This window comes from Tenrec ecaudatus, chromosome 9 (assembly GCF_050624435.1).
Source record: "Tenrec ecaudatus isolate mTenEca1 chromosome 9, mTenEca1.hap1, whole genome shotgun sequence".
In the NCBI taxonomy this organism is placed as follows: domain Eukaryota; kingdom Metazoa; phylum Chordata; class Mammalia; order Afrosoricida; family Tenrecidae; genus Tenrec; species Tenrec ecaudatus.
In genome coordinates, this window is record NC_134538.1 from 17,258,015 (window position 1) to 17,283,620 (window position 25,606).

At 37.8% G+C, this 25,606-nt stretch overlaps 1 protein-coding gene across 7 annotated transcripts in view; it reads left to right on the forward strand.

Moving 5' to 3' along the window:
- The window catches only part of MEF2A (myocyte enhancer factor 2A), a 151,787-nt gene that overhangs the window by 47,990 nt on the left and 78,191 nt on the right, over positions 1–25,606 (forward strand). For all 7 annotated transcript variants that reach the window (XM_075557901.1, XM_075557900.1, XM_075557907.1 and 4 more), the window contains 2 exons: positions 8,255–8,431; positions 24,570–24,773. In XM_075557901.1, coding sequence (XP_075414016.1) covers positions 8,378–8,431; positions 24,570–24,773 — 258 coding nt within the window. In that variant the 5' untranslated portion in view covers positions 8,255–8,377. The remainder of the gene's footprint in view (positions 1–8,254; positions 8,432–24,569; positions 24,774–25,606) is intronic.

Consider the following 25,606-nt stretch of genomic DNA (forward strand, 5'->3'; position numbering starts at 1 on the left):
CTTTCCCAATGGTTCTGTCATTATCCCCCTACACACTGTTCTGACCACTGTGGCTTTATAGTAGGTGTTAAAATCAGGTAAAGGGAGTCATCCGTCCTTCTTGAGGAGTTATCTCCTAATTCTGGGCTTCTTCCCCTGCCGTATAAAATTGGTGATCAGCTTTTAAAATTCTTTTGCAATTATTTGGTATTTTAATTGGGATCATATTAAACTTATACAGTGCTTTGGGTAAAATTGACATGTTTATATATTGAGTCTTCCGATTCATGCACATGGGGTATTCTTCCATTTGTGGAGGTTGCTTTTGGTTTCTTGTAGTAAGGTCCTGTAGTTTTCCTTGTATGAGTCTTTTGTTTTTTGGTTAGATATATCACTAGGTATTTCAATTTGTTCTTGGATATTTTGAAGGGTACTGCCTTCTTGATCTCTTCTCCCATGGTCTTGCCCAATGTGTATAGCAAACTAATAGGCTTCTATTTGTTGATCTTGTATCCTGCCGCTCTTCCATATTCCTCTGTCGCTGTCAGTACTGCTGTTGTGGAGCTTTTGGGGTTTTCAATGTATAGAATCATGTCGTCTGCAAATAGCAATAGTTTCAACTCCTCTTCGCCCAGTTGGATACCTTTAATGTCCTCTGTTGTTAGCTGGGACCTCCAGTATAATGTTGAATAGAAGTGAGGGCAAGGAGCATCCTTATCTGGTCCCTTTTTTCAGTGGGATTGCTTTTGTCTTTTCTCCATTGACTATGATGTTGGCTATTGGCTTTCCTAAATAGCTTGTATTAACTTGAGGGATTTTCCTTCCATTCTTATCTCCATGAGTGTTTTAATTAGGAATGGGTGTTGGATGTTATCAAATGCTTTATCTGTGTCTATTGATATTATTATGTGATTCATAAACTTTTTCTTATCAATGTGGTGAGTAATGATGCACTTTCAGATGTTGAACCATCCCGACATCCCTGGAATGAATCCCACTGGATCATGATGGATGATGTATTTTATATAATTTTGTATTTTATTGGCAAATATTCTGCTAAGGATTTTTTACATCTATATTTATTAGAGATATCTGACTGTTGTTCTCTATTCCTGTGGGATCCTTGCCTTGTTTGGGTTTTAACATTATACATTCTTCATAGAATGAGTTTGGGAGTTTGCCAATTTTTTCTATGCGCTGGAATAATTTGTGAAGGATAGGTGTCAACTGTTCCCTGAATGCTTGGTAGAATTCTCCTGTGAAGCCGTTTGTTCCAGGAGTTTTTTGTTGTTGTTGGTAGTTTCTTGATTACTATTATCTATTTCTTCTTTTGCTATGGGTTTGTTGAGGTTCTTGACCTCTATTTGGGATAATCTAGGGAGTTATTTTCCCCCCAAGTATTTGTCCATGTCTTCCACATTGTTGAATTCGTTGGATTAACAATTTTGTGATTATCCTTTTAATCTCATTGGGGTCCGTTATGATATTTCTTGTTTCATCCCTCTCGTGGCTTTTGATGTTTGTGCCTTCCTTTCCTTGGTTAGACTAGCCAGTGGTCTCTCGATTCTGTAGATCCTTTCAAAGAACCAAATTTTTTGCTGCATTGGTTTTTTTTTTTCTATCGTTCTCTTGTCTTCCTACTCATTTAACTCTCTCTTGATTGGAAGTATTTTTCTTTTGCTATTGGAGGGGTGGTTCTGTTGACTCTGTTCTAGTTGCTAGAGGTTTGGCAATAGCATATCATTCATAAGTCTCTCTTCCTTTTTCATATATGCACTTAGTGCTGTCAAGTTACCTCCGATAACTGCTTTTGTTTTATCCCATGGGCTTTGCTACGTTGTATTCTCATTCTCATTACTTTCTAGAATCTTCCTATACTCCTCTCTAATCTGGGCCAGCACCCATTTGTGTTGCAGAAGATTGTTATTCAACCTCCAGTTATTTGCCCTTGTATTTCTGGTCGTCCTTTTATTAATCTCCAGCTTTATGGCGTGGTGATCCAAGAAAGACGTCTGAGTGATCTATATGTGTTTGAATTTACTCAAGCTTGACTTGTGCCACAGCGTGTGGTCTGTTTTCGAAAATGAGTCATGTGCACTTAAAAAATGTGATTTTTGTTTTTTTTTTGTATTTGGATGGAAAACTATAAATGTCTGTCAGGCCCAATGGCCTAACTCTAATGTTTAGCTCTGTTGCCTCCTTCCTGAGCTTTCCCCCCAGTGATTTATCTTTCTTTGATAGCAGTGCATTAAAGTCACCTACTATGAATTTGAATCTTTTTTCATCTTTTGAATAATTATATCGATGGATTGCATGGCTTTATTGGTTGGACCTTATATATTTGTTATGCTCACTGGTTCCTGGCCTACTGATGCTTTGTGCATTGCGTGGTACCCCACTTGTCTCTTGTTATGGATTGTACTTTGAGTTCCATTTGATCAGAGATTACTTTTTAAGTTGCTGTTTGCCTAGTATATTTTCTGCCAGCCTTTTATTCTTAGTCTATTTTTGTCTTCAGGTTTAAGATGTGTCTCTTGCAATCAGTAGATTGATGGGTTATGTTTTCTGTCCCAATCTGCTAGCCTTTGTATTTTAATGGATGAGTTGAGGCCATTGTCATTCAGAGTTATTACAATGATAGGTGGATTTATTGCTGTTATCTTGTACCTTTGTGTTGGGTGTTTTCCTATCATTCTTGCCTTCTTTTCATTGTGAGACCATGTTATCTTGTTCATTGTTATCAGAGCATTGGCTTTTGGGCGTAGTTGGACTTTATGGTGGTCTCCTGCTTGTACTACATGTATGTTGGTCTTCGGAGCATAGTGAGTTGTGAAGGTATTCCGTAGATTTGAGTGTCTTGTGGCATACTATTTGAGTTTTTCCTGTCCGGGAAGACTCTCTGCACCGTCTATCTTAATAAATAAGTTTGGCAGGGTAGAGGATTCTGGGTTGGCTTTTTTTTTTTCTTGAGCTTTCCCAAGACATTACTCCACTCTCTCCTCCTCTTCATGGTATCTGCTGATAGACGTGAGCATATTCTTACCTGAGCATCATTGGTTGTGATCTCTTTCTTTTTCTCTTGCTGTTCTTAAAATTTTCTCTTTTTCCTCAATGTTGGATTATGTAACTATATGCCTTCTTGAATTCTTCCTGTGGTTTAGTTTAATTGGTGTCCTTTCTGCTTCCTGTATGAATGCTTGATTCTCATCCATTAAGGTGGAGAATTTTGCTTCCAGAAAATCCTTCGCTAATTTAGCTGTTGACTTCTTTGTCGTGTCTTGTTCTGGTAGGCCAAATACTCAAATATTGTTCTTCATAATATGGGTCATTGATCTCAGATTTTCATCTGCCTCTTTGATTATCTCATTTGACTGTCTTTCTCATTTGTTAAAATCTGCCAGATTGTCCTTAAAATTGCTGGTACTATTCTCCACCTCTTCTAATTCTGTTGTGAGATCCATGATCTTGTGGTTTGCTCCTGTTAACCTCATCCATTAGCTGTTATATTTCCTTGGGGTGCGTGGACTTCATCCTCTCTATCATGAATTTCATCCCTTCATTGTGGATTCCATATCCTCTATTATTGTGTCCTTGTTATGTATTGCTTCCCTCAGATCCTGTATTATTCCATGCAGCCGTCTGAAGATTTCTTGTTGAGGGTCTTGTGGTATGTTGCTGTTAGCATATCATTTTGGAAGAACTGCGCCATGTTTCTGGGAGATGAACATCTCTGAGTTTGTTCTCTGTGATACTAGTAAGACTGGTGTTTTTTGGACTACCTTTGGCCTACTATTGTGGTGGGTCAGGCTGCCATGACTTAGTTGCAGATGGCGGTGGCAGGGGAATGCTAAGAGTCTGGGCTGAAGTTGGTGCCTCTAGCTTCGCCAGTTGGCTGAATTGGGGCAATTCTGCACAGTGGGTGAGGGTCTGGTGTGGACTGTCAGATCACAATATACAGCCTTTCAAAGACACTACTTTGAGCCCCAAATTTTGTTATGTTAAAAACCGTAGGCTGTGCTCTGGAGATTTAGCATTCTATATACTTTGTCATGTTAATGGATTCTAATGGACAGTGTTCTGCAGACATGCATTTTTTCCTGATTCCCCCCACCCTTTTTATAATGGGCTTTTGGGTTACCCTGGTATTGGGACTGTGCTGCACTGCCTCCCAGGGAAGGAGGGGACTGCTTAGCGAGGTGGGCTTGGGGATAATTGGATCTGAATTTGCCTCCGACTGCCCGCCTGTGTCTCTCCTGGCTCTATCTTATTGGCACTGCCATTTGTGCTCTGTGGAACTGTGTTCTGCCATGGGTAAATATCCCAGCGACTCTTCAATTTCTGCAAATTACTGTCTAATTATCTATTGTTACCCACACTGGCAGGCATGGAGCTTGGGAGAGGTGGGAAGGGGATGGTCTGAGATGTAGTCACTCTTACTGGCTGGGGAGGGGATTTTCCAAGCCCTAGACTGCAGGCACAGCACGGATAGCAGCACAGTAAGCTCCAGTGTGAGGTTTTATGGCTAACTCTCAGAGGCTCTCTCCAAGCCTGGGATTTTGATCACTTTTTAGATAGCAGTCTGGGGAATTTACTGCTCGGTGCAGGTCTAGAGAGCAGGAAGGCAGTGATAGATGTCATTCTGCTGGACAAGGCAAGAGATTAGCAGAGCCCGCAGGCAGACACAGTAAACTTAGAGCATTTCTGCTAGTTCTCAAATAGTTTTATCAGTAAAATCAGAGGGGGAAGTCTGAACTGGATCTTAGTACACTGACCCTATTTTTAGCACCCAACCTCCCAGGATTGGCCTCCTTACCTCTTAATTTTCTGGTCTGACAGGAGGAACACCTGGTGGGTGATTCTATCTGGGCACTATCAGCTTTCTTCACATTTGCTTATGCATCCATTTTGTCTTCAGTGATCGTGTTGGGAAGGTGCGCATCACACAATGCCAGTTTGTCAGAATAAAGTGTTCTTGTGTTGAGGGGGGGCTTGAACAGAGCCCCCAAATTGGCCCACTTCCTCAGTGTATTGCCATATAAATATATGTACATAAGCCAATACTTCAATTTTTATGAATTGATATATTTACATATATACACACTTACATTTAAACCTCTATCCACAGCTTTGCTTCCTAGATCTGTCCTCTGTTTCCTTTTACTTTCCTCCTTCCCCACCATCATGTTTGCCTTTCTTTTACCTCTTAGTAATTTCTCTCAGCTAGATTGCTGGAACTGTAACTTTTATAGGAGTAGAAAGCCTGCCTCCTGCAATGAATTACTAGGCATACATTTTTTAATAGATGATTATGTAACTATTACGAATGAAAAAATTAAGGTATCAGTGAAATATATAAGAAGTTATATGCTGATGATAGTGCTAATAATGTAAGACATGAACTTAAGCTATATTTAATCAAGCCTTAGATTTTTATATTATGATCACATGTATTTTATTGACAAATCTTTGTCAGGGGATGCCAGCCCCTAACACATCATTATGGGTCCGGTAGGCGCAATTGTACAGCGATAATAAGTAAAGATCATAGTAAAGTTAGAGAGAGCATGAGACATAGAAGTGAAGTAGTGAAATAAATGGAGTCAGACACGTTCATCGTAGCATGTTCACCTCTGCCCTGCATGATGGTCCACATGGAGGGAGAGAGAGAGATTTAATGCTAGCCCAGGCTTTTTATATTCTCTGGGGACGTGCAAGCCCCCTAATTACAGGTGAGGACATACGTCACTGGAAGGGGCTGTCCTATAGGTAATACAGTAATGAGAGGGGGGTGGTCTAGGGACATACACGCAATAGGAAGAGGGATTGGGGGTATACATGTGACAAGATGGGAAGACCCCAGATTTAAGATGGCGACCTAACCTTGATCATCCTTGGGCGGGTTTGACCTCTCTGGGGTCTCCTACAAGGAAACAGACAACCAATATCCTTTTCAGAAGGGAGTGGGCCCTATTTGTTGTGGGATAAACAATGGTGACTACTTGAGCTAGATGGCTGATAACTGCCAGGGGGAATAACCTCTGACCTACTTCTGATGACCTCCAAGTATAGTCATTCCCAAGCAACTGTCTGGCATATATTTGGGGGAGACAGTTTGGGAGAAATCCTTCTATATCCCACAATTCTTCACTGAAATTTCACTCGTAATTTATTACATATTGTTTTATCATTTGCCCCACTCAAAAGACTAAAACCAATGACCATTAAGTCGATTACAACTCACAGAAATCTGATAGAACAGAGTAGAACTGGGCGTAGAATTTCAGAGACTGTAATCCTTTACAGAAGAAACTGGGGTGTAGTGGTTATGAATTGGTCTGTGATCTGCATGATGGGGGGTTCAAAACCACCAGAAACTCTGGCGGAAAGACTGGGCTTTCTACGCCTGTGAACAGATAAGAGTCTCGGAAAACCAAACCCATAGGAAGTCGCTGTGAGTCAACATTGACTCAATGGGGTTGAGTTTGGTTTGGGTTTGGAATTCTGTATAGATTCTAAGTGTGCTTTGTGTCTCTCTCCCTCAGACCTACTTGTGGGTATAAGCAACTAACCTTTTAGTTACTAGCCCATACTCAAACCACAGTGCCACCAGTTCTCCTTATTTGTCCTCATAAGTTCCCTGTGTTATGGTGAATTCGGTACAAAAGCAAAACCAGTAATCTGTATATGGGTATGTATATAAAAAGATTTATTTCAAGAAATGGTTCACATACTTATAGACTCAGGTCAGTCCATTCTGGTTCAAGGTTGGGCTCATATTGTAAGCTGCAGAGGCTGATGAGCCAGGAAGCAGGAAGACTACAGATACAGAGTCCAGGGTTTTAAAGCACAAGGCTTCTAGGGACACAACCACCACTTACAAACATATGAGAGACTTCAAAAAGTTCAGAGAAAAATTGAATTATCTTTTCATTCCAAATTTTCAACAACTTCATCATTTCCAGTCGACAGAGGGAAACAATTTATAATTCCTATTGTGAAGAGTTCGTAGTCTCAGAAAAAGGCAACATAGCATTTACACACACTCATGTGAGGTAGAGTCCACCAACCAACCCAAAACCAAACTGACTCCCATGGATTCCATTCTGATGCTTAGCAACTGTATAGATCGTATAGATCAGGGTAGAACTGCCCCTGTAGGTTTCGAGACTGTACATCTTTGTAGGAGTAGAAAAGTGACTGGGGTTTTTGAACTGCTAACTTTGCGATTAGTAGCCTAACACATAGAGCGCCTTTTAGCCTATCAAAGAACACTGGTTTCAGCCTCATCCGGGAGGTGACATTCAAATGGATTCTTGATTGATAAGGAGCTTGTTAAATAGTGGAAGAGTATTGGGTTCAAATATTATGTATTTTATGATGTTAAAGTATTGAAAGTATCATGGACCAACTAAAGAACAAACAGACCTTGTTTTGGAAGTTGTAAGGCCAGAATGGTCCTTAGATGTGAGGATGGCAAGACACTGTCTCACTGACTTGAACCATGCTATCAGGAGAGACCAGACTTTGGAAATGGACATCATGCTTAATAAAGTAGTGATAAAGGGCAGTGAAGAAGAGGAAGAGCCTTCATAAGATGGATTGATACAGTAGCTTCAACAGTGGATTCACATGTAATAATTGTGAGGATGTCATGGAACTGAGGTGTTTTGTTCTACGTAGCGTCACTACGAGTCAGAAGTAACTTAATGGTACTTAATAACAACATAGTATGATCAAAGTATATAGTGTCTATGTAGTTGAACAGAGAGTGATTTAAATAAAAGTTAAGGTGACATAAGAGGAGAAGCCAGATCCTTAGGTTCATATCCAAGCTCTCTCTACTATATGTAACCTTGGGCATATTACTTAATTTTTCTATGGCTCAGTATTCCTATTTGTAAAATGGAAATGATAATTATATGTAATTCAAAGAATTACAATTAGAGTTGAATAATTTAGGAAAGTGCCTGACATGTAGAAAACTCTTAGTAAGTATTTTGTTGTTGATATAACTATTTACCTGGAGAAAAATGTAAAGGTTTTAAATGTATTTGACTAACTAAAATAGGGACATGAGTAAACTCAAGGGATATTTTAAGGGTAAAATGAACAGGACTTCAAAATATTTGCCAATTTGATATAACCAGAAGTTTCAACAAAAATGCAATGAGGAATATAAAACCAATTTTGATGTTTATTTAGCACAATTTTATAACTTGTAAACTTAACAGGAGTTCAATTTTATAATTTGTGGGTTTTTTTCCATGTCTTCCAGAGAATTTCAGCTATAGCTGTTGGACTAGAAGGTGTAATAATAAAAGCTGTATATGATGCATTAAGGTATTGAAGACCTTTTAAATTAAATACTTGGAATATAAACAAGGAAAAGTGACTGAAAATGGGACGGAAGAAAATACAAATCACACGCATAATGGATGAAAGGAACCGACAGGTAAACGAACATTTTGAGGGATGTTTTAAATTTACATATGCACAAACAAACCACTAACCTCACTGCCATCGAGTCAATGTCAACTCATACCTATGCGATAGGGCAGGATACAACTGCCCGTGAGAGTTTCTGAGACTCTACCGCTCTGATTTCCAAGTGCTGAGCTTGCAGTTTAGCAGCCCAGTGTGTGCTACCAGCATTCATACACAAACTTTGCCTTATATCCACAAAGTCAAATGGTTGAAATTTTCTTAAATTTAATTTCAACTCTGAATTTATTTATGTCTAAATTAAAAATTTTAATAATCATGAAATAAATTGTGATTTTTTATGTGCTTTAATAAACTTTTAAATGACAAAAATCATATATTAATTATAGACAGCATAGATAAACAATGAGAATAAAAATAAATTTACTGCGATATCAACATACTAGCTTTTGTGTATATTTATCATAATGTATGTTACCTTTAATATACCTGGCTATTTGTTTGGTTGTTGGCCTACTGTGTATTGATCGTTATTTAAATTTAACCTCTATTTTCATAAATAAGTGGAAACTAGAGCTAGCTATAAATATATGTTCTAGTTCCAGGGTTGGCAACAAAGGGGTATCCCCCCAAAACAGAAAAAAGCTCCACTGGGAAGAGCCGTCTTAGTATGCATGCATTTTTCCTGCTAGGTGAACATATAGCAACATGTCCTTAGTTAGTGTACCCAGTGGCATCACCTGGGAAAGTACTCTAGTCACAGTGGATTTTTTTCATAAAAGCAGTTTCGCTCGAACCTATTTCGTTTCCTGCTTGGGAAAAATGCCACAGAAGCTGTTGTGATATTGAACACAGCTTACAAGGACAGCACTATGGGATAAACTCAAGTGTACGAGTGGTTTTCTAATTTCAAACAAGGTGAAACATCAATTGGTGACAAACCTCATTCTGGATGTCCGTCAATTTGCCAAACACACGAAAATGTTGACAAAATTTGTGCATTTGTACTCAAAGATTGATGACAGACCATTGAAGATATGGGGAAGTTACATGGAGTATCTTGAATCTCTGTTCAGTGATTTTAATGGACGATTTGGGAGTGCAAAGGGTTGCTGTACAATTTGTGCCTTGGGTTCTGACTGATCAGGAAAAAGTGCATTGATGGGAAACATGCTGTGCTCTGAAAAAACAGCTCTAAAGCGACCCAGACTTTTTCCCCAAGATGATTTTGGTGATGAGACATGGTGCTATTCTTATGACCCTGAGAGCAAACATTAATCATTCAAGCCAATGGAAGACACCATTGTCACCTTGATCCAAAAAATGTTCCTTAAGTGAAACCAAAGATCAAGACGATGATCAAATTTCTTTTTCAAATGTGAGGAGGATAGTACATTTGGAGTTCATTCCACCAGGTCAGACTGTTAATCAAGCTTTCTATTTAGAGGTTCTGAAAAGATTACATAACAGTGTGCTACAAAAATTGCCTGATTCAAGGCAGATTGGACTGGTTTTGCTTACCACAACAATGCACTTGGTCACACAACCATCTCAGTGTGCCAGTTTTTTGGCAAAAACCAGCATGGCTCTCTTGCCCTGTACACCTGACTCATCTGACCTCGCACTGTGCAACTTCTTTTTCTTTCTGCAAATGAAGAGGGACATAAAAAGAGAATGTTTGACAATGCAGAAGAGGTGACTGGAAAAACGATGGAGGTGCTGTCAGACACCCAAAAAGATGAGTTTGAAAAATGTTTCCATGAACGGAATTGAAGATTTGACAAATGTATTATTAAGTGTAATGGAGAGCACTTTGAAAGTGATAGGTTGATTTATAAAAAAATGTAAATACGTAGCTTTAAAAAAAATTCCTGTTTTTATTGGGAACCCCATCAAATATGTGGCTCTGAAGTAAAATAGAAAATAAAAATATCGTTTCACTTAAAGGATATTATTCAGATAATGGTGGCTTCATTTGTAAAAATATATTTATAGCTCTCGAATAATTTTTAAATTGTGTGAGGGTCAGGATTGGCTCCTCTGTCTCAAAGTTACCCAACACCTCTTCTAGCTAGTTAAAATTACTGGCTAGCCAGCAAATAATGAGAAATAGTTTTTAGAACTCTTACTATCACAAATATTTAAAAGATATTTACATGTGTATCTCAGCTTTAATTAATAAATGATAGTGAATTGTCAGGGTTAACTAGCCCCTAACACATCATCAGAGGTTCGGTAGGCACAATTGTACAGCAATAAGTAAAGATTATAATAAAGTCATAGAGAGCATAAAAGATAGAAGAGAGATTGAAATAATGGAGTGAGGCACATTTCGTGGTAGCATGCTCACCTCAGCCTCACTTGGTGGTCCATGTGGAGAGAGAGAGATATATTTATTGCTAACCAAGGCTTTTATGTTCTCGGTGGACGTGCAAGCCCGTAATTACAGGTGAAGATATACGTCACAGGAAAGGGTTGTGCTATAAGTAATACAGTAATGGGAGGGGGGTGATCTAGGGGTATCCACTTAATAGGAAGAGGAGGGATTGGGGGTATACACGTGACAAGATGACAGATCCTAGATTCAGGATGGCAGCCTAACTTTGGATGTCACTGAGCTGGTTTGACCTGTTCTCTGGCTCACTATAGAAACGATTATCAATAGGGTATAAACCCACCCTGCAGGGACCTTACGAATGGCCACAGCTTTTAGGGAGAAGTAGTCCATTGTCCTTAACAGCAGGGAGTGGGCTCTACCTGTGGTGGGACCAGACAGAAGTAGTCTGGCAGCTGACTACCTTTAGGGAGATAACTTGACAATCTTACCACAAGCTGCAAGCAGTGTCCTAAGTCTAACCATATATTTGGGAGAAATCTCTCTGTTTCCCACATTGAATGTAATTTTCATGACCTGTAATAATAACTCTTATAAATGAAGGATACTTGTAATTATGCTAATGTACTAAGAGGCTAGAAGCTGTTAGAGTTAAAAGCAGAGGTTGACAAAATATAGCCCACAGATTTCTTTGTGTTTGTCTAATAAACATTAGAACACAGCCATGTCCGTTCATTTAACTATTTTCTATGGCTACTTTTAGACTACGCTAATAAAGCTGAGTATTTGCAACAGAGTCTCTTGAGCCCACAGTACTTGAATGTTTACTTTCTGATTTTTTTTAATAAAGTGTTTGCCAACCTATGATTTTGACTAAGTGGAATAACTATTGCAGATCAAATAATATTCAAGGTATGTAAAGAGGAGAAATGCTTTCTTTGAAAAGTTTATATCAGGTGAAGTTTTAGGAGCACTTAGCTTATGGAAACGTGTCAGGAATAGAATAACACATGGACAAGGGTATATCAAAAAGTTCATGGAAAATGAAATTAAAAGATAATGTAATTTTTTCACAAACTTTTAAAAACTACCTTGTATTTTACAAAGTCTGTGTTAACACAAATATCATTGGGGTTTAAAAACAATTGAGTAGCTGGTGGAGACATTACTGGGAATGATTATTTCTCTCCATAGAAAAATATCCTAAAATAACTTGTTTTGAACTTATGTACATTCCTCAACAAAAGCATAAATTTACATATGACCCATTATAAAGAAAGTAATAAGGAAAATTGATAAAATAATGAAAAGAACAATTCTTCCCTGTATACATTATAGAATTGTGACATGTAGAGGATGCATCTTGACCTGTTCCATGAACACATACATTATAAATGTAAAATAGGGCTTGCTAGGGAATAATATGCAAACAGAGAGGAGGCTGAGCACTTAAAAATTCCTGAGCCATCCTCATCTCCTAAAGAGTCCTGGTTAAATTAGGCATTAGTAGGCTGGAACAGGGGCAAAAATGAGCTGATGCCCGGGGCTTAACTGGAGAGCAAATGTTTTGAGGGCAGTGAATGTACAAATGTGCTTTACACGATTGATGTATGTATGGATTGTGATAAGAGTTGAATGAGACCCTAATAAAATGATTTTTTTTAAAAGTAGGTTGGAACAATGCATAATGAACAACATCCTAGGTGTCAGTGAGATGAAATGGACTGATATTGGCCATTTTGAATCAGGCAGTCTTTGGTTTGATATACTGGGAATGACATGATCCAGAGAAATGGTGGTTCATCCTTTGTCAAAAAACACATTTTAGATCTAACTTGAAGTACAGTGCTGTCTGTGATAGGATTATACCTATTTTTACATAAAGGAAATCCAGTCTATACACTTATTACTCAAATGTATGCATCAGCCACAAAAACTAGTGTTTCAGAAATTGAAGAATTCAACCAACGACTTCGGGCTGATTGATCAAACATGTAGTCAAGACATATGATAATTATTGGTGATTGGTATGCAAAATTTTGGGAAAAAGATGGAACAGTAGTTAGAACAAAATACACTGGTACAGATAGGAACTGTAGGGTAGAGAGGAGGAACCAATTACAAGGATCTACATATAACCTTTCCGGGGGACGGACAACAGAAAAGTGGGTGAAGGGAGACGTCGGACTGTGCAAAATATGGCAAAATAATAATTTAGAAATTATGAAGGGTTCATGAGTAAGGGGGAGTAGGGAAGAAGGGGGTACATGAGGAGCTGATGCCAGGGGTTTAAGTGGAGACCATATATTTTGAGAATGACGAGGGCAATGAATGTACAAGTGTGTTTTATGCAATTGATTCATGTATGGATTGTGATAAGAGTTGTGTGAATCCCTAATACAATGATTTAAAAAATAGCCTTGGTGAAAGAAATGAAGCTGGAGATCTTGTGATAGAATTTTGTGAGACTAACAACTCATCATCACAATACCATTTTTAGCAACACAGAAGAAAACTGTACACATGGACTTCTCCAGATTGAATACATAGAAATAAAATTGACTACAATTGTGGGAAGAGATGATGGAGAAGCTCAGTATCAGCAACCAAAATGAGGAGCGGGTCTGACTATGGAGCAGACCATCATTTGTAAGTTCACTTTGAAGCTGAAGAAAGTTAAAACAAGTTCACAAGAGCCATAATCTAATCTTGAGTGTAGTCCACCTGAATTTCAAGAACATCTGGAGACTGTTCTTGAAATTTGATGCATTGAACAATAATGATAAAAGACGTGAAGAGCTATGATATGACATCTAGAACATCATATATGAAGAAAAGCAAATGGTCGTTAAAAGGGGAAAGAAAGAAAACATGAAAATACATGTGAGAGGAGACTAAAACTTGCTCTAAGTTTTAGAGTAGCTAAAGCAAATGAAAGAAATGATAAATAAAAGAGTTGATACTTTTGATCACCCCATATGACTGTGAAAGTTGGATCTTTAATATGGAAGACTAAAGAATTGATGTATTTAAATTAGGGTGCTGCTGAAGAATATTGAATATTTCATGGACTGTCAAAAGAACAAATTTGTCTCGGAAGAAGTATAGCCAGAATGCTCCTTAGAAACAAATATGGTAAGAGTTCATCTTAAATACCTTGGATATGTTATCAGAAGAGACCAAAACCAAACAGCATTGAGTTGATGCTAACTTACAGCAACCCTATAAAACAGCAACCTTATAGAACTGCCCCTTTGAGTTTCACTATTCATGGGTGTAGATAGCATCCCAACTCATAACCACCAGGACTCTATCAGAAGAAACCAGCCCCTGGAAAAAGACATTGTGCTTGCTAAAGTAAGGGGCAGGAAGATCTTCCACCAGATGAATTGACACATTAGAGAGTGCCTGTGTGATGAAGCCATTTAGGTTGAGGTAGTGACCTTGTTTTAAAAACAATGTAAATTTTATTTCTCAACATAAGCTCCATCAAGTTCAAGATGCTTGTAAAAGTGATGATTCCAGCCATTTAGTACATCCCTTAAAAACAGTGTTCTGGGAATTTCCAAATACTCTCGTGCAAAATTTTATTACATTGTTAACTGAAGCATAATGGGTACCCTTTAAAGATATATTTTAAATTAGGAAATAAAAAGAAATCATTAGCAAATCAGGACTTTACATAGTGGTTTCTTATCAAAACCTCACAAAATTGCCTGTGTGAGGAGAGGAATGAGCAAGAACATTGTTATGATGGAGAAGGACTCTGATGAAGCTTTCCCTGCTATTTAAAGCTTTAACTAACTTTCTCAAGACACTCTCATGATAATCAGATACTCTCACACTGCCTCCCTGAAAGTCAATAAACACAATGTCCAGACCATTCCAAAACCTGTTGCCGTGACCACTGTTCCTGACTCATCCACTTTGGCTTTGACTAGACCACTACACCTCTTGGTAGCTATTGCTTTGAGTGCAGTTTTTCTTTAGAATCATACTGGGAAGACCATATTTCATCTATTACACTTCTTCAAAGAAATTACTCAGGACCTTGATTTCATTGTGTGCAGCTGATCTGGGCACATTTTTTATACCCAGTTGGCAGAACAGACACAGTGTGGGTGCATATGGGCAACAACTTCCACCTGCCATTGTAGTAGCTAGCCCTGCATTGCAGATCCTGCCCAATCTTCTGCCTGTCTCCAGTACAGAGTACCTGGGCTCAGATCAGTTACAAAGAACTCCACTGCTTCCGGCCAGCCACAAACTGTCTCAGAACAAATGTACAGTTTCTTTTGCTTATTTTTTGATTACTGGGATACTACCAACAGTAATTCATGACTTCTTGACCATGGTTTATACCTTTAATTATACAAACACGATCAAAAGTAACATTTTTCGACTATTGAATAAGCATGGATGAGGTTGATAATCATTTCTGGGAATGTCATTGAGACATGTTCAGTGTACTCTTTGGCCCTCTATGGCAGAACCTGTTTTGCATAATTCCATCATCCCCTATCCATTATATGTGTGCATGACATTTACATGGCCAGGCTCGTTGTGAGAAAATACAATACGTGCAGTACCTAAAGAACTAGCCTTGACAAATGCAGCTGATTGAAGGAGAAGAGGATTAAAAAAGCAGAAGTATACAGAACATGGACAGGACAAAAAAGAAACGACATGTTAGAGTCTTCTAAGGCAAAACATATATTTAAAAAACAAAATAAAAATGCTGCAAACGTACAAAAAATCCTTCTAATGAGATTATACTTTCCTACAATGAAAGGAGGAGGTACTTCTAAACTAAGAACATTTAAAATTTTCCATTTTGCCATTTCTGTCATTATAAATAATAGAGATGCAAGCTGTTGTCTGTACAAGCTATTATAGAGAGGAAAAACAAAAGCAAACATATTTCAAAATAGTTATTTAGAATGATTATTCAAGTAATGAATTTTCTCAAAGACAGTAAAATATAGCAAAAACTTATACAATATACTAAGTTGAATTTAACTTTCTTAAGGAAACCTTTGGGAATATGAAGGACAAGCAGACTTATAATGTTGAAATATTAAGAACAGATAGGCTTTTTTATCTTTTTAAGGCAATAGCAAAAAAGAATGATTGAACCACCAGAAAGCCAAGAAAAAAAATATCAAATCTAAGACTAAAATCACATAAAAACTAAATTAAAAATAGATTCAAATGCATCCTTAACAAGGTCAGTGAAGAACATCAGGAAAACAACTAAGTGACTGAGAATGAGATAAGCCAAGTTTAAAAAGTTCGGTAAATGTGGTTGAAAATCTAATATATGGATACTTGCAGCCCCCCCCCAAATGAAGTGGTATAATCAGAAATAATATTTAAAACTATAATTGTAGGAAGCTTCATAGAATCTGCCTTTTGAAAGGCTCCACATGTAACTGGACCTCCAAAGATTACCTTTAGAGATGTATTCAATTAAAATGTTTAGAATTTAAGATTGAAATAGAAGTCCCGATGACTTTGAAGATAAAAAATTACAAATGCAAGAGCATTAGACTTAACCAAAATCAAAATAACAAAGCAGTAGAGCAGCACTTTCAAAAACCCATAGAGCATGAAACAAGGATTCTATATCCAGCTAAGCAATATTCAAGTATTAAGAACATTTAAAAGGCTTTCATTGTGCAAGAGATCATGGTAGTCTGTCTATGTGGGTCTTTATTGATAAATGATTTTACAACTAAGTGAAGACTGGGAAAATCTTCACCATAAAGACTGATAATGAACACCTGAAATATTTGACTATAGGTATAAACTTAGAACAGAGATAGGACATAGTTATTACATGTCATTTACTGAATATGGAGTGATGAAGTAGAAATGCATGTATAATATGGGAAGACTGAGAGCTATGGTAGAAAGTAGAATTAGCTCGTTGATTGTCATATGAATTGGAATCAACTCAGTGGCAGTGAGTTTGTTGAGAGTTTTGAAAGTACGTTATTAAGAACTGAGAAGCCAGATAGTAAATGTTATACATGAAAATAAGAGATCAGCTACATTTATAAAAAACCTCTAACACAAACATTACATACCTTATACCTTTGTACTAAAATGAAAATGCCAATCTTCTTAAATACTGAAAATTTGAAAAAAATAAAAGACCAAAGGAACATCATATATAGAGAAAACACCATAGCAAATGAACATTATGATACATGTTAAATTACAAAACACGTAATAGCCATTAAATAGTTACTTAGATCTTAATATAGCAAAGATAAATGCATACATTTTCAGTTACTTTTAACAAATATTCATGGAATGAATTCATTAATTTCAATAATTTAAAATTATTGTTTATTAATAGACCCAACTTCAGGCAAAAGGAACACCTTAAATTTAAATGGTTCAGAAAGATTAAAAACAAAGGGATGAGAAATGGTGTACCAGGCAGAAGAAAAGAAACAAAACAGATGCTAAAACAAGTTGCAGTTCTGATACAATTCAGAATTCAAGCCAAAAAGCCTAATTGTCACCAAGAAGGAAACTTTTCCCCTCATAATTCTTAAAGCTACAATTTACTCAGAATACATAAGAAATAGGATTATCTGTGGACTAAATTAAGTATGTCTCAATCTGGAAGTTGAAATCTGTCCACCAGTAGTGCCCTGGCTTGTGCTAGGAATACTGATGGCATAGTTTTCAGCATTGAAGCAACACACGAGCCAGCATGGTACCACAAACTGACAGACAAGTTGACCTAATGACCTAGAGGAGGAACGCTTTCAGAACCTTCACTTGCTGATGTTCCATGACTCAAAATGAGAAGGAACAGCTGCACACATGTGTTAATAATTGGAATGTGGAATGTACAAAGAATGAATCTAGGAAAATTGGGAGGTGTCAAATATAATGACATAGTGATAGATACTGATAGATATCCTAGGTATTATGGAGTCAAAATGGACTGGTATTGGCTATTTTTAATCAGGCAATCATATGGTCTAGTAAGCCAGGAATAGTGTCAGATACGTCATTAAAAACCTTACAATATTGCCTTGAAGTTCTACACCGTCATTGATATGATAATATTCATATTCCTAAAAAGAAGACGAGTTAATGCATCATTCAAATTTGCACACCAACCGTGAATGCCAAAGATGAGGTAATTGAAAATTTTTTTTCTCCTGCAGTCTGAAATTAAACATAAAATCAATATCCATTGCTGGTTACTGTTGATTAGAATGAGTAATGAGTAAGCTGGAGACAATTAAGTAGGTTCAGTAGCTGGAAAATATGGCCTTTTTGATAGAAACTCCATCATAGAGTGTATGACAGCATTTTACAAGATAAATTACCTGATTATTGCTTTTACCTTCTTTTCAACAACATAAATGGAAACTGTATTTGTGGACCTCACCAAATGAAATGTACAGGAATCAAATTGCAGAACGAGATGTTAAACAGTCAGAACAAAGCTACGACCTTACTGCAGAGCAAAGCCTTACTTGCTCATATGCAAATTCCAATAGAAGCGGAAGACAAATACCGTATATACTCATGTGGGGTTCGGCTTATACACCGGTCAGTGGTACCCCAGCGAGGTGTAACATCTCGCTGGCCCCCCCTGACGTAATGAGATGAGTGCCCGTTATCTCGCGGCTGATTGTGATTTCTCTGCTGTTCATTCAAAGCCCCACTGACTGCAGGGCTTTGAATGTTTACTCACATCTAACCAATCGAGCCGTCCTATGACGTGTATCTTTGAATAAGCATTTTAAAGACTGTGTGCGAAGGCTGTGGTATGAATGGATGTCATCTGGTCAAGCCCGACTAACAAAAGGAGGAAATCTCATGAAGGCTGACATAGAGTTAATAGCAAAGTGGGTTCGAGATGCATGGGAAGACATTCCAGAAGACATGGTGCGACGTGCCTTCCAGAAATGTAGTATTAGTAATGCTATGGATGGCAGTGAAGACTGCGCTATGTATGAAAATGACAGCAGTGATGGTGATGACGGCGATCTCAGTGAGGACAGCGTCTATGATGTCCTCACACCAGCTGAAGCTCTGCATTGGGATACGGATGATAATGAGGAATCCAGTTTTAAAGAATTTTAACTCTTTATATTTTAGCTTGGTTGCTGATTGAGCTCAGGGAATAGTACTCTTAAGGTATCATTGTTGATACCTTATTGTTTTAGTTGAACCTATTTTCCACTTACTATGCTGGTTTACTAATGTTAAGTGATTTATCCTTTTATTTATGTAAAATAAATATTTAAATACATTACCCCACTGATGTCTCAATTTTTAGTAATTTTATTTCCATTTGTTTTGATTATTGAAACTCACCAATAGCTTCTGCATTTTCCACCCTAGGCTTATGCTCAAGTCAATCAGTTTTTCTGGTTTCCCAGGTAATAATTAGGTACCTCGGCTTATACTCGGGCCAGCTTATATTTGAGTATATATGGTAAGTCCATGGGAATCAAATTTAGGTGCAGGTATCCTATCTAAAGTTAATGGGTAGATTTGATACATTGAACACTAATGGTCGATGACCAGTTGAGTTCTAAGATGATATCAAGAACATCATACATGCAGAAAGCAAAGTCACTAAAAAGACATGAGAAAAGTAAAGACCAAAATGGATGTTAGGAGAGACTAAAATGTTCTCTTGAATGTATAGAATAGCTAAGTGAAACAAATGGCAAAGTCAAAGAGCTGAACAGATTTCAATGGGCTACTAGGTGTAGAAAAGTATTTTAATGAAATACGCAAAGACTTGGAGCTAGAGACCTAAAGTGGAAAATTCCAGTAAAAACCAAAACAAAACCAAACCTGAAGAAAACAGTCCAGCCACGATTGAAGGATTCCTGGGCACAGTCTTGAACAACTAAAAACTTAACCTCAGTATCACTGAGTTCATTCCCGCTCATAATGACCCTCTAGGGCAGGATAGAACTGCCCTTGTAGGTTCCCAAGGCTTCCAAATCCTTACTGGAGTAGAAAGCTTCATCTTTCTCCCATAGAGAGGTTGGTTGTGGCTAACTGCTGACCTTGTCCTTAGCAGCCCAACAAACGAAACCACTGTGCCACCAGGACTCCTATGAACACTTAAGATGAGTTGTAGCCTATAATACAGCCTGTGTAGGTAGAGTTTCTGCTATAATGTACTCACTGTAAATCTGGACTCTGCCTGTGACTGTAATGTCATTTCAAAGGGCATTCTCTACTATACTGATAGACAGAATCACTGGTGTTTGGTGCCACGTCCATCCTCACCGTTGATGTAATGTTCACTATGTCAAACCGTCTTGTCAAAACTGTCCTCTTTTTTCCTGCCCCTCTACTTTGCCAAGCATGATAAAGTCCCTTCTATAGGGACTGATACCATGTCCAAAGTAGGTGAGATGAAGTCTTCCCATCCTTGCCTCTTTTTTCCAAAACCGATTTTTTATTCTTTTCACAGTCGGCAGTACTTTCAATATTCTTCCCAAGCGCCGTAATTCAAATAGAGCGATTTTTCTTCCGTCTTCTTTCTTCAGTGTCCAACTTTCACATATACATGAGGCAATGAAACTACAGTGGCTTGGGTCAGGCACACCTTAATCCTCAAGTAAATTCCTTGCTTTAAACACTTTAAAGAGGCCTTGTGCAGCAGATTTGCTCAATGCACTGTGACATTGGATGTCTTGACTGCTGCTTCCATGGGCATTGATTGTGTATATAAGCTAGAGGAAATCCTTAACAACTTCCATGATCTTTTCTCCGTTAGCCAATTGGTCTAGTTGTGTTGCTAATTATTGTCTTTACATTGAGTTGTAATCCATACTAAGTGCTACAGTCCTCGGTCTTCATCAGCAAGTGCTTCAAGTCTTTCTCGGTTTCACCAAGCCAGTTTGTGTCATCCTCATATTACAGGTTGTGAATAAGTCTTCCTGCTTTCTTGGTGCCACATTCTTCTTTATGTATTGTAGCATAATGTTTGAGTGAGTATGGAAAGAGAATGCAACCATGTCGCATACCTTTCCTGATTTTAAACCACGCGGTATCCTTACATGATTTTTGTTTGCACAACTGCCTCCTGATCTAGGTACAAGTTCTGTACAATCCGTATACAATGAAGATTTCTGGGATTCCCATTCTTCTCAAGGCTATCTGTAGTTTGGTATGATCCAGAAAATCGAGTTCTTTTGCATATTCAGCAAAAGACAAGTAAATATTTCTCTGGTATTCTCAGCTTTTATCCAAGATTCATCTGGCATAGCAATGATGTCCTTTGTTCCACATCCTCTTCTAAATCTGCCCAGATTCTCTGGTAGGTTGTTGTCATAGATTGCTGCAACCATTGTTGGATGAACTTCAGAAAAATTTTACTCATGATACCAATAACATTGTACTCTAATTGGTGCATTCTATTGGACAAGATTAAGGTGGGATTTAAGACCTAACTTTAATAGAGAGTCTGAACTAAGTCACACCTTGTTTCTTTGATGGCACCTTTAAGACTACTAGAGGGCGTGACAACAAACTTTGTTTTCTTTGGTTAAGGTATATTTGCTGCTTCACTGTACAGTGCTGGTCAGAGTGTCATGTGATGAACTGCTAACCTCAAAGTTGGCATTTCAAATCCATGAGCCACTCCCAGGAGAAAGATGAGGCTACTTGCTCCCTGGTTTACCACCAAGATAACCCTTTGTAGGGTCACTGTGAATTCTGACCATGAGCTGGATTTGATGGTAGTGCATTTAATTTTAGGTTGCTTATACATGCTGGGGAGCCTTGGTGGTGCAGTGGTTAAGCGTTGGGTTGTAATCACACGGTTGGCAGTTCAAAACCATCAGCAACTCTGAGAGAGAAAGACTGGGCTTTCTACTTCTGTAAAAATCCACAGGGGATCACTGTGAGTCAGCAGTGACTTGATTCAGCAAGTTGGGAGTATTTTTGGCATATATACTGGAATAATTGGATTTAGATTAATAGGGCAAGAAGGCCAAAGAAGTTAATGGTGAAAATGGTGATGGGCAGTAGAACTTGAAGAAAGAAAAGTTACGATATAATAACAAAGTAGTGAGGTAAATAGATTGGTGAATTTTTACAGTAAAAGTGCTGGAGAGGTAATCAAAATAGAGCTGAACAGGAGGAAGCCATAGGGAAATTGAGATTTAGGGGATAATTATTGGTGATGGCAAAGTTAAAGGAATGATTGGAGGGAGTAGATGATCGAAGTAAGGTAGAGTTAAAGATCACTGGAAGCTGGAAGATTAACAAATTGAGAAGCCTCAAAAATTGCATTGTTTTGTTTTTAATGTACAGTAAGATAGAAAAATGCTAGAAAGAAAAGTAGTGGAATGATACTTATTAATGCAAGAGCGACCAGGGCTTTGCTTGGCGCCAACCACAAGTGGGTCATTCACTCAAATAAACACATTTTTTCAAGTCATGAGCTTCAGAAGATTCATAGATTTTAACGGAAAAGGAGAGAAAATTAACACTAACCCCACACATTGTGGTGCCTCAACTGTTAGAATTGCTCTGGGTATATTTGACCTACTGATTCAAAAAATGGCACATTTCCCCCTATCAGCTCTGGTTTTTTAAATAAAGAGCATATGCCGTATGCTCTTCACTCTGTTCATGCATAAAAATTCAGGATATTTTATTGTAGTGTTAACTAGACTGAGTTAGAGAAAGTTTATGCTGGCTTTATTTAAAGCAGTTTGTTTTGCACTAAATGCTTAAGTTCAAGTGGTGTCCATTGATCTAATGAAATTTGAACAGTGCAAATTACGTAAACTTGGAATTCTCCCCAAGTCTCACTTTATCTTTATTAGGAACTGAATAGCAGACAGTTCCAACTTGTTATCTTAAGAGGGGGGCAGAAATAAGAGTTACTGTACAACAAATAATGAGTCCTGATGGCTAACCACAAGGTCAGCTATCCGAGGGCACCAGCTACTCTGAAAGAGAAAGATGATAACTTTCTGCTGCCATAGAGATGTCCAGCCTCAGAACCTCACAGGAAAAGTTTCACTCTGTCGTATAGGGTAGCTATGAGTTGAAATCAACTGACTGACTAGTAGTGAGCATGGCACAATAAATATGATACCCATATGCTCTGAAGCCCACAATGGGTGTATCGACTCCTTTATTAAAGGTTCAGATACCTCTATTAAAATGGCAATGCTCTGTCATAGACTCTTATTAAAATGAAAATGTTCCAGTCTTGTTATTAGATGGCACAACTTCTCTGTGCATAGAAACACTTAAAAAGAAAAGTAAGCATTTTCCTTATAAAGAAGCTTGGAGTCAACCTCATCTTTAAAACATTTAAAACATGAATTACCTATCTACTTCTATATATTAAAATGTGTTCTGAAATATTTACTACATAATTTGAAGAAAATAGTAGATCTTCAAAATATTTATGAAATTTGTTAGTCTTTTATTTTCAACATTCTAAATTGTCCTCCATTGTGGACTTTCCATTATGTGCGCTCTCTAATTTTCTTTTTAATTTTCCACTTTTCTCAAGCTGTGTCTGCCTTTGCAGTATTCAACCTGTAGTCTCTCTATATTGGACAGCCTGTCACGCCGTAAAGAAAACCCCACAGCCATCTAATAGAGTCTAACTCGCAGTGACCCTATAAAACAAGAACTGCCCCTGTAGGTTTCCAACCCCTTAAATATTTTTATGGCTTCAGGGTGAATGGTGGGTTCAAACCTCGACTTGATGTGTAACCCACTGGCCACCATGGGTCCATATACAGCTTCCCTTGGAAATCCCTTAATACTTCATTCTTTTCCAAATATTCCTTACCTTTTTGTCTTACTGTGTAAATTGTAGGTCTGAGTTCTCATTTTTAAAACCAGGATTAAAAATTAGTAAAAGTTAATATTGAAAATATAGTAGAATGCCACATCAAATAAACTAGAGCTGATGTCTGTCTCATGCAATAATCAGAATCAGCACCCCCAATAACACCAGGAATGGGCCTAACAACTAAGGTGTCAAGAAAAAAGAAGCGGGGGTGGGGTGGTTTGAGCTGTCTAATTGAAGCAAAAAGGATATTTAGAGATTTGAAATATGAGGGATTTAATAAATATGTTTGCAAACAAAGGGAAAATTGGTCTCCACTTGAGAGCATCTTAGGTAGCAAATTTCAGTTAAAGAAGAGCATTCAAATAATTTGAGGACCTTAGAATTTTCTGATCCATCCTATGTAGTGAATTTTAATGGGTGTAATAGAGAAATTTGGGAGGGAAGAGATAGTTACATTAACAGATGTACTTAGTTCTTTAGGGAAGCAGTGGTCTCAACCTTCCTAATGCTGTGAACCCTTTATTACTGTTCCTCATGTGGTGGTTACCCCCACCCTAAAATTATTTTCATTGCTACTTCCTAACTGTCATTTAACTACTGTTATGAATCCGGTGACCCCTGTGAAAGGGTTGTTTGATCCCTAAAGGGGTCATGACTCACAGGTTGAGAACTGCTGATTTGGGGTGTGACTTAGGTTTCTGATGGGTAACAGTTTTATGCTGAAAGATGAGGGATCACTAAACAATTGTTTCTTTCGGTGGTCTTTGCCTTGTGCAGTGGCATGCTCCCTCGAATGCAGCTCCTATCAGAGCCGTTGGTTGTACATGATCCAGTAAGGACTGTGTAGCCTGGGGGCCAACGAGGAGAGAGAAGGCTAGGAACCTCTCCCTGTTTAATGAGTCTGGCACTGTTAACAGTGGACTTCATGTATTTTCCAGTATTCCTGTTTTTAATAAAAAACAACTGTTTTTGTTTTCGCTTGTCCAGGTCACTTTTACAAAGAGAAAGTTTGGACTAATGAAGAAAGCGTATGAGCTGAGTGTGCTCTGTGACTGTGAAATAGCGCTCATCATTTTCAACAGCTCTAACAAACTGTTTCAGTATGCCAGCACTGACATGGACAAAGTCCTTCTCAAGTATACAGAATACAATGAGCCTCATGAAAGCAGAACCAACTCGGATATTGTGGAGGTAACACCTATATCTAGTAATGCTTGAGTTACGCATATTGTTATCCGCTTAATAACTTTACCTGTTAGATGTGCTTTTTGTGTTCACTAATAAATCATTATAGACAGATCTGTCTTTGGGAATCATTTCTTAGAAGAAGAGTCTAATTGTTGATACTAGACATTTCATATTTATTCATACAAAATAAACTTGCTGGGTTTCCCATATACACCACAATTAGCTTAACATTTGTTTATAATTATGTATTTTGCATGAGTTTTAAAGTTAGTATTGGAAGGATTTAAATTGCTTTAAGACCATTTTAATATGTCTTACTTATTATGGCAGTGACTACCTGCAACTTTACAAGCAATTAAATGGAGGAAAAGATAAATATCATTATGTATTTTGTTAATACTGCATTTTATGAAGGAAGAGGTGTTTTTTTTAATTCAGCTGTTTATTTTTTACTTCTCATCATTCTGCCAACTGAGTACATGAAAATAAGAATAAGGATTTTTTAAAATTGTTTCATTAGGGGCTCATACAACTCCTATCACAATCCATACATACATCAATTGTGTAAAGCACATTTCTACATTCATTGCCCTCATCATTCTCAAAACATTTGCTCCCCAACCAAGCTGCTGGCATCAGCTCCTCATTTTTTCCCCTCCATCATGAACCCTTGATAATTTATAAATTATTATTTTGTCATATCTTGCCCTGTCCGACGTCTCCCTTCACTGATCTGTAGATAATTGTATATCCCCTCAACAGGGGTGGTGTAAGGATGGGGTGACTCAACCAAGGTGTAATACAGCATCAATTAATCACACATCATTCCTCTAGCT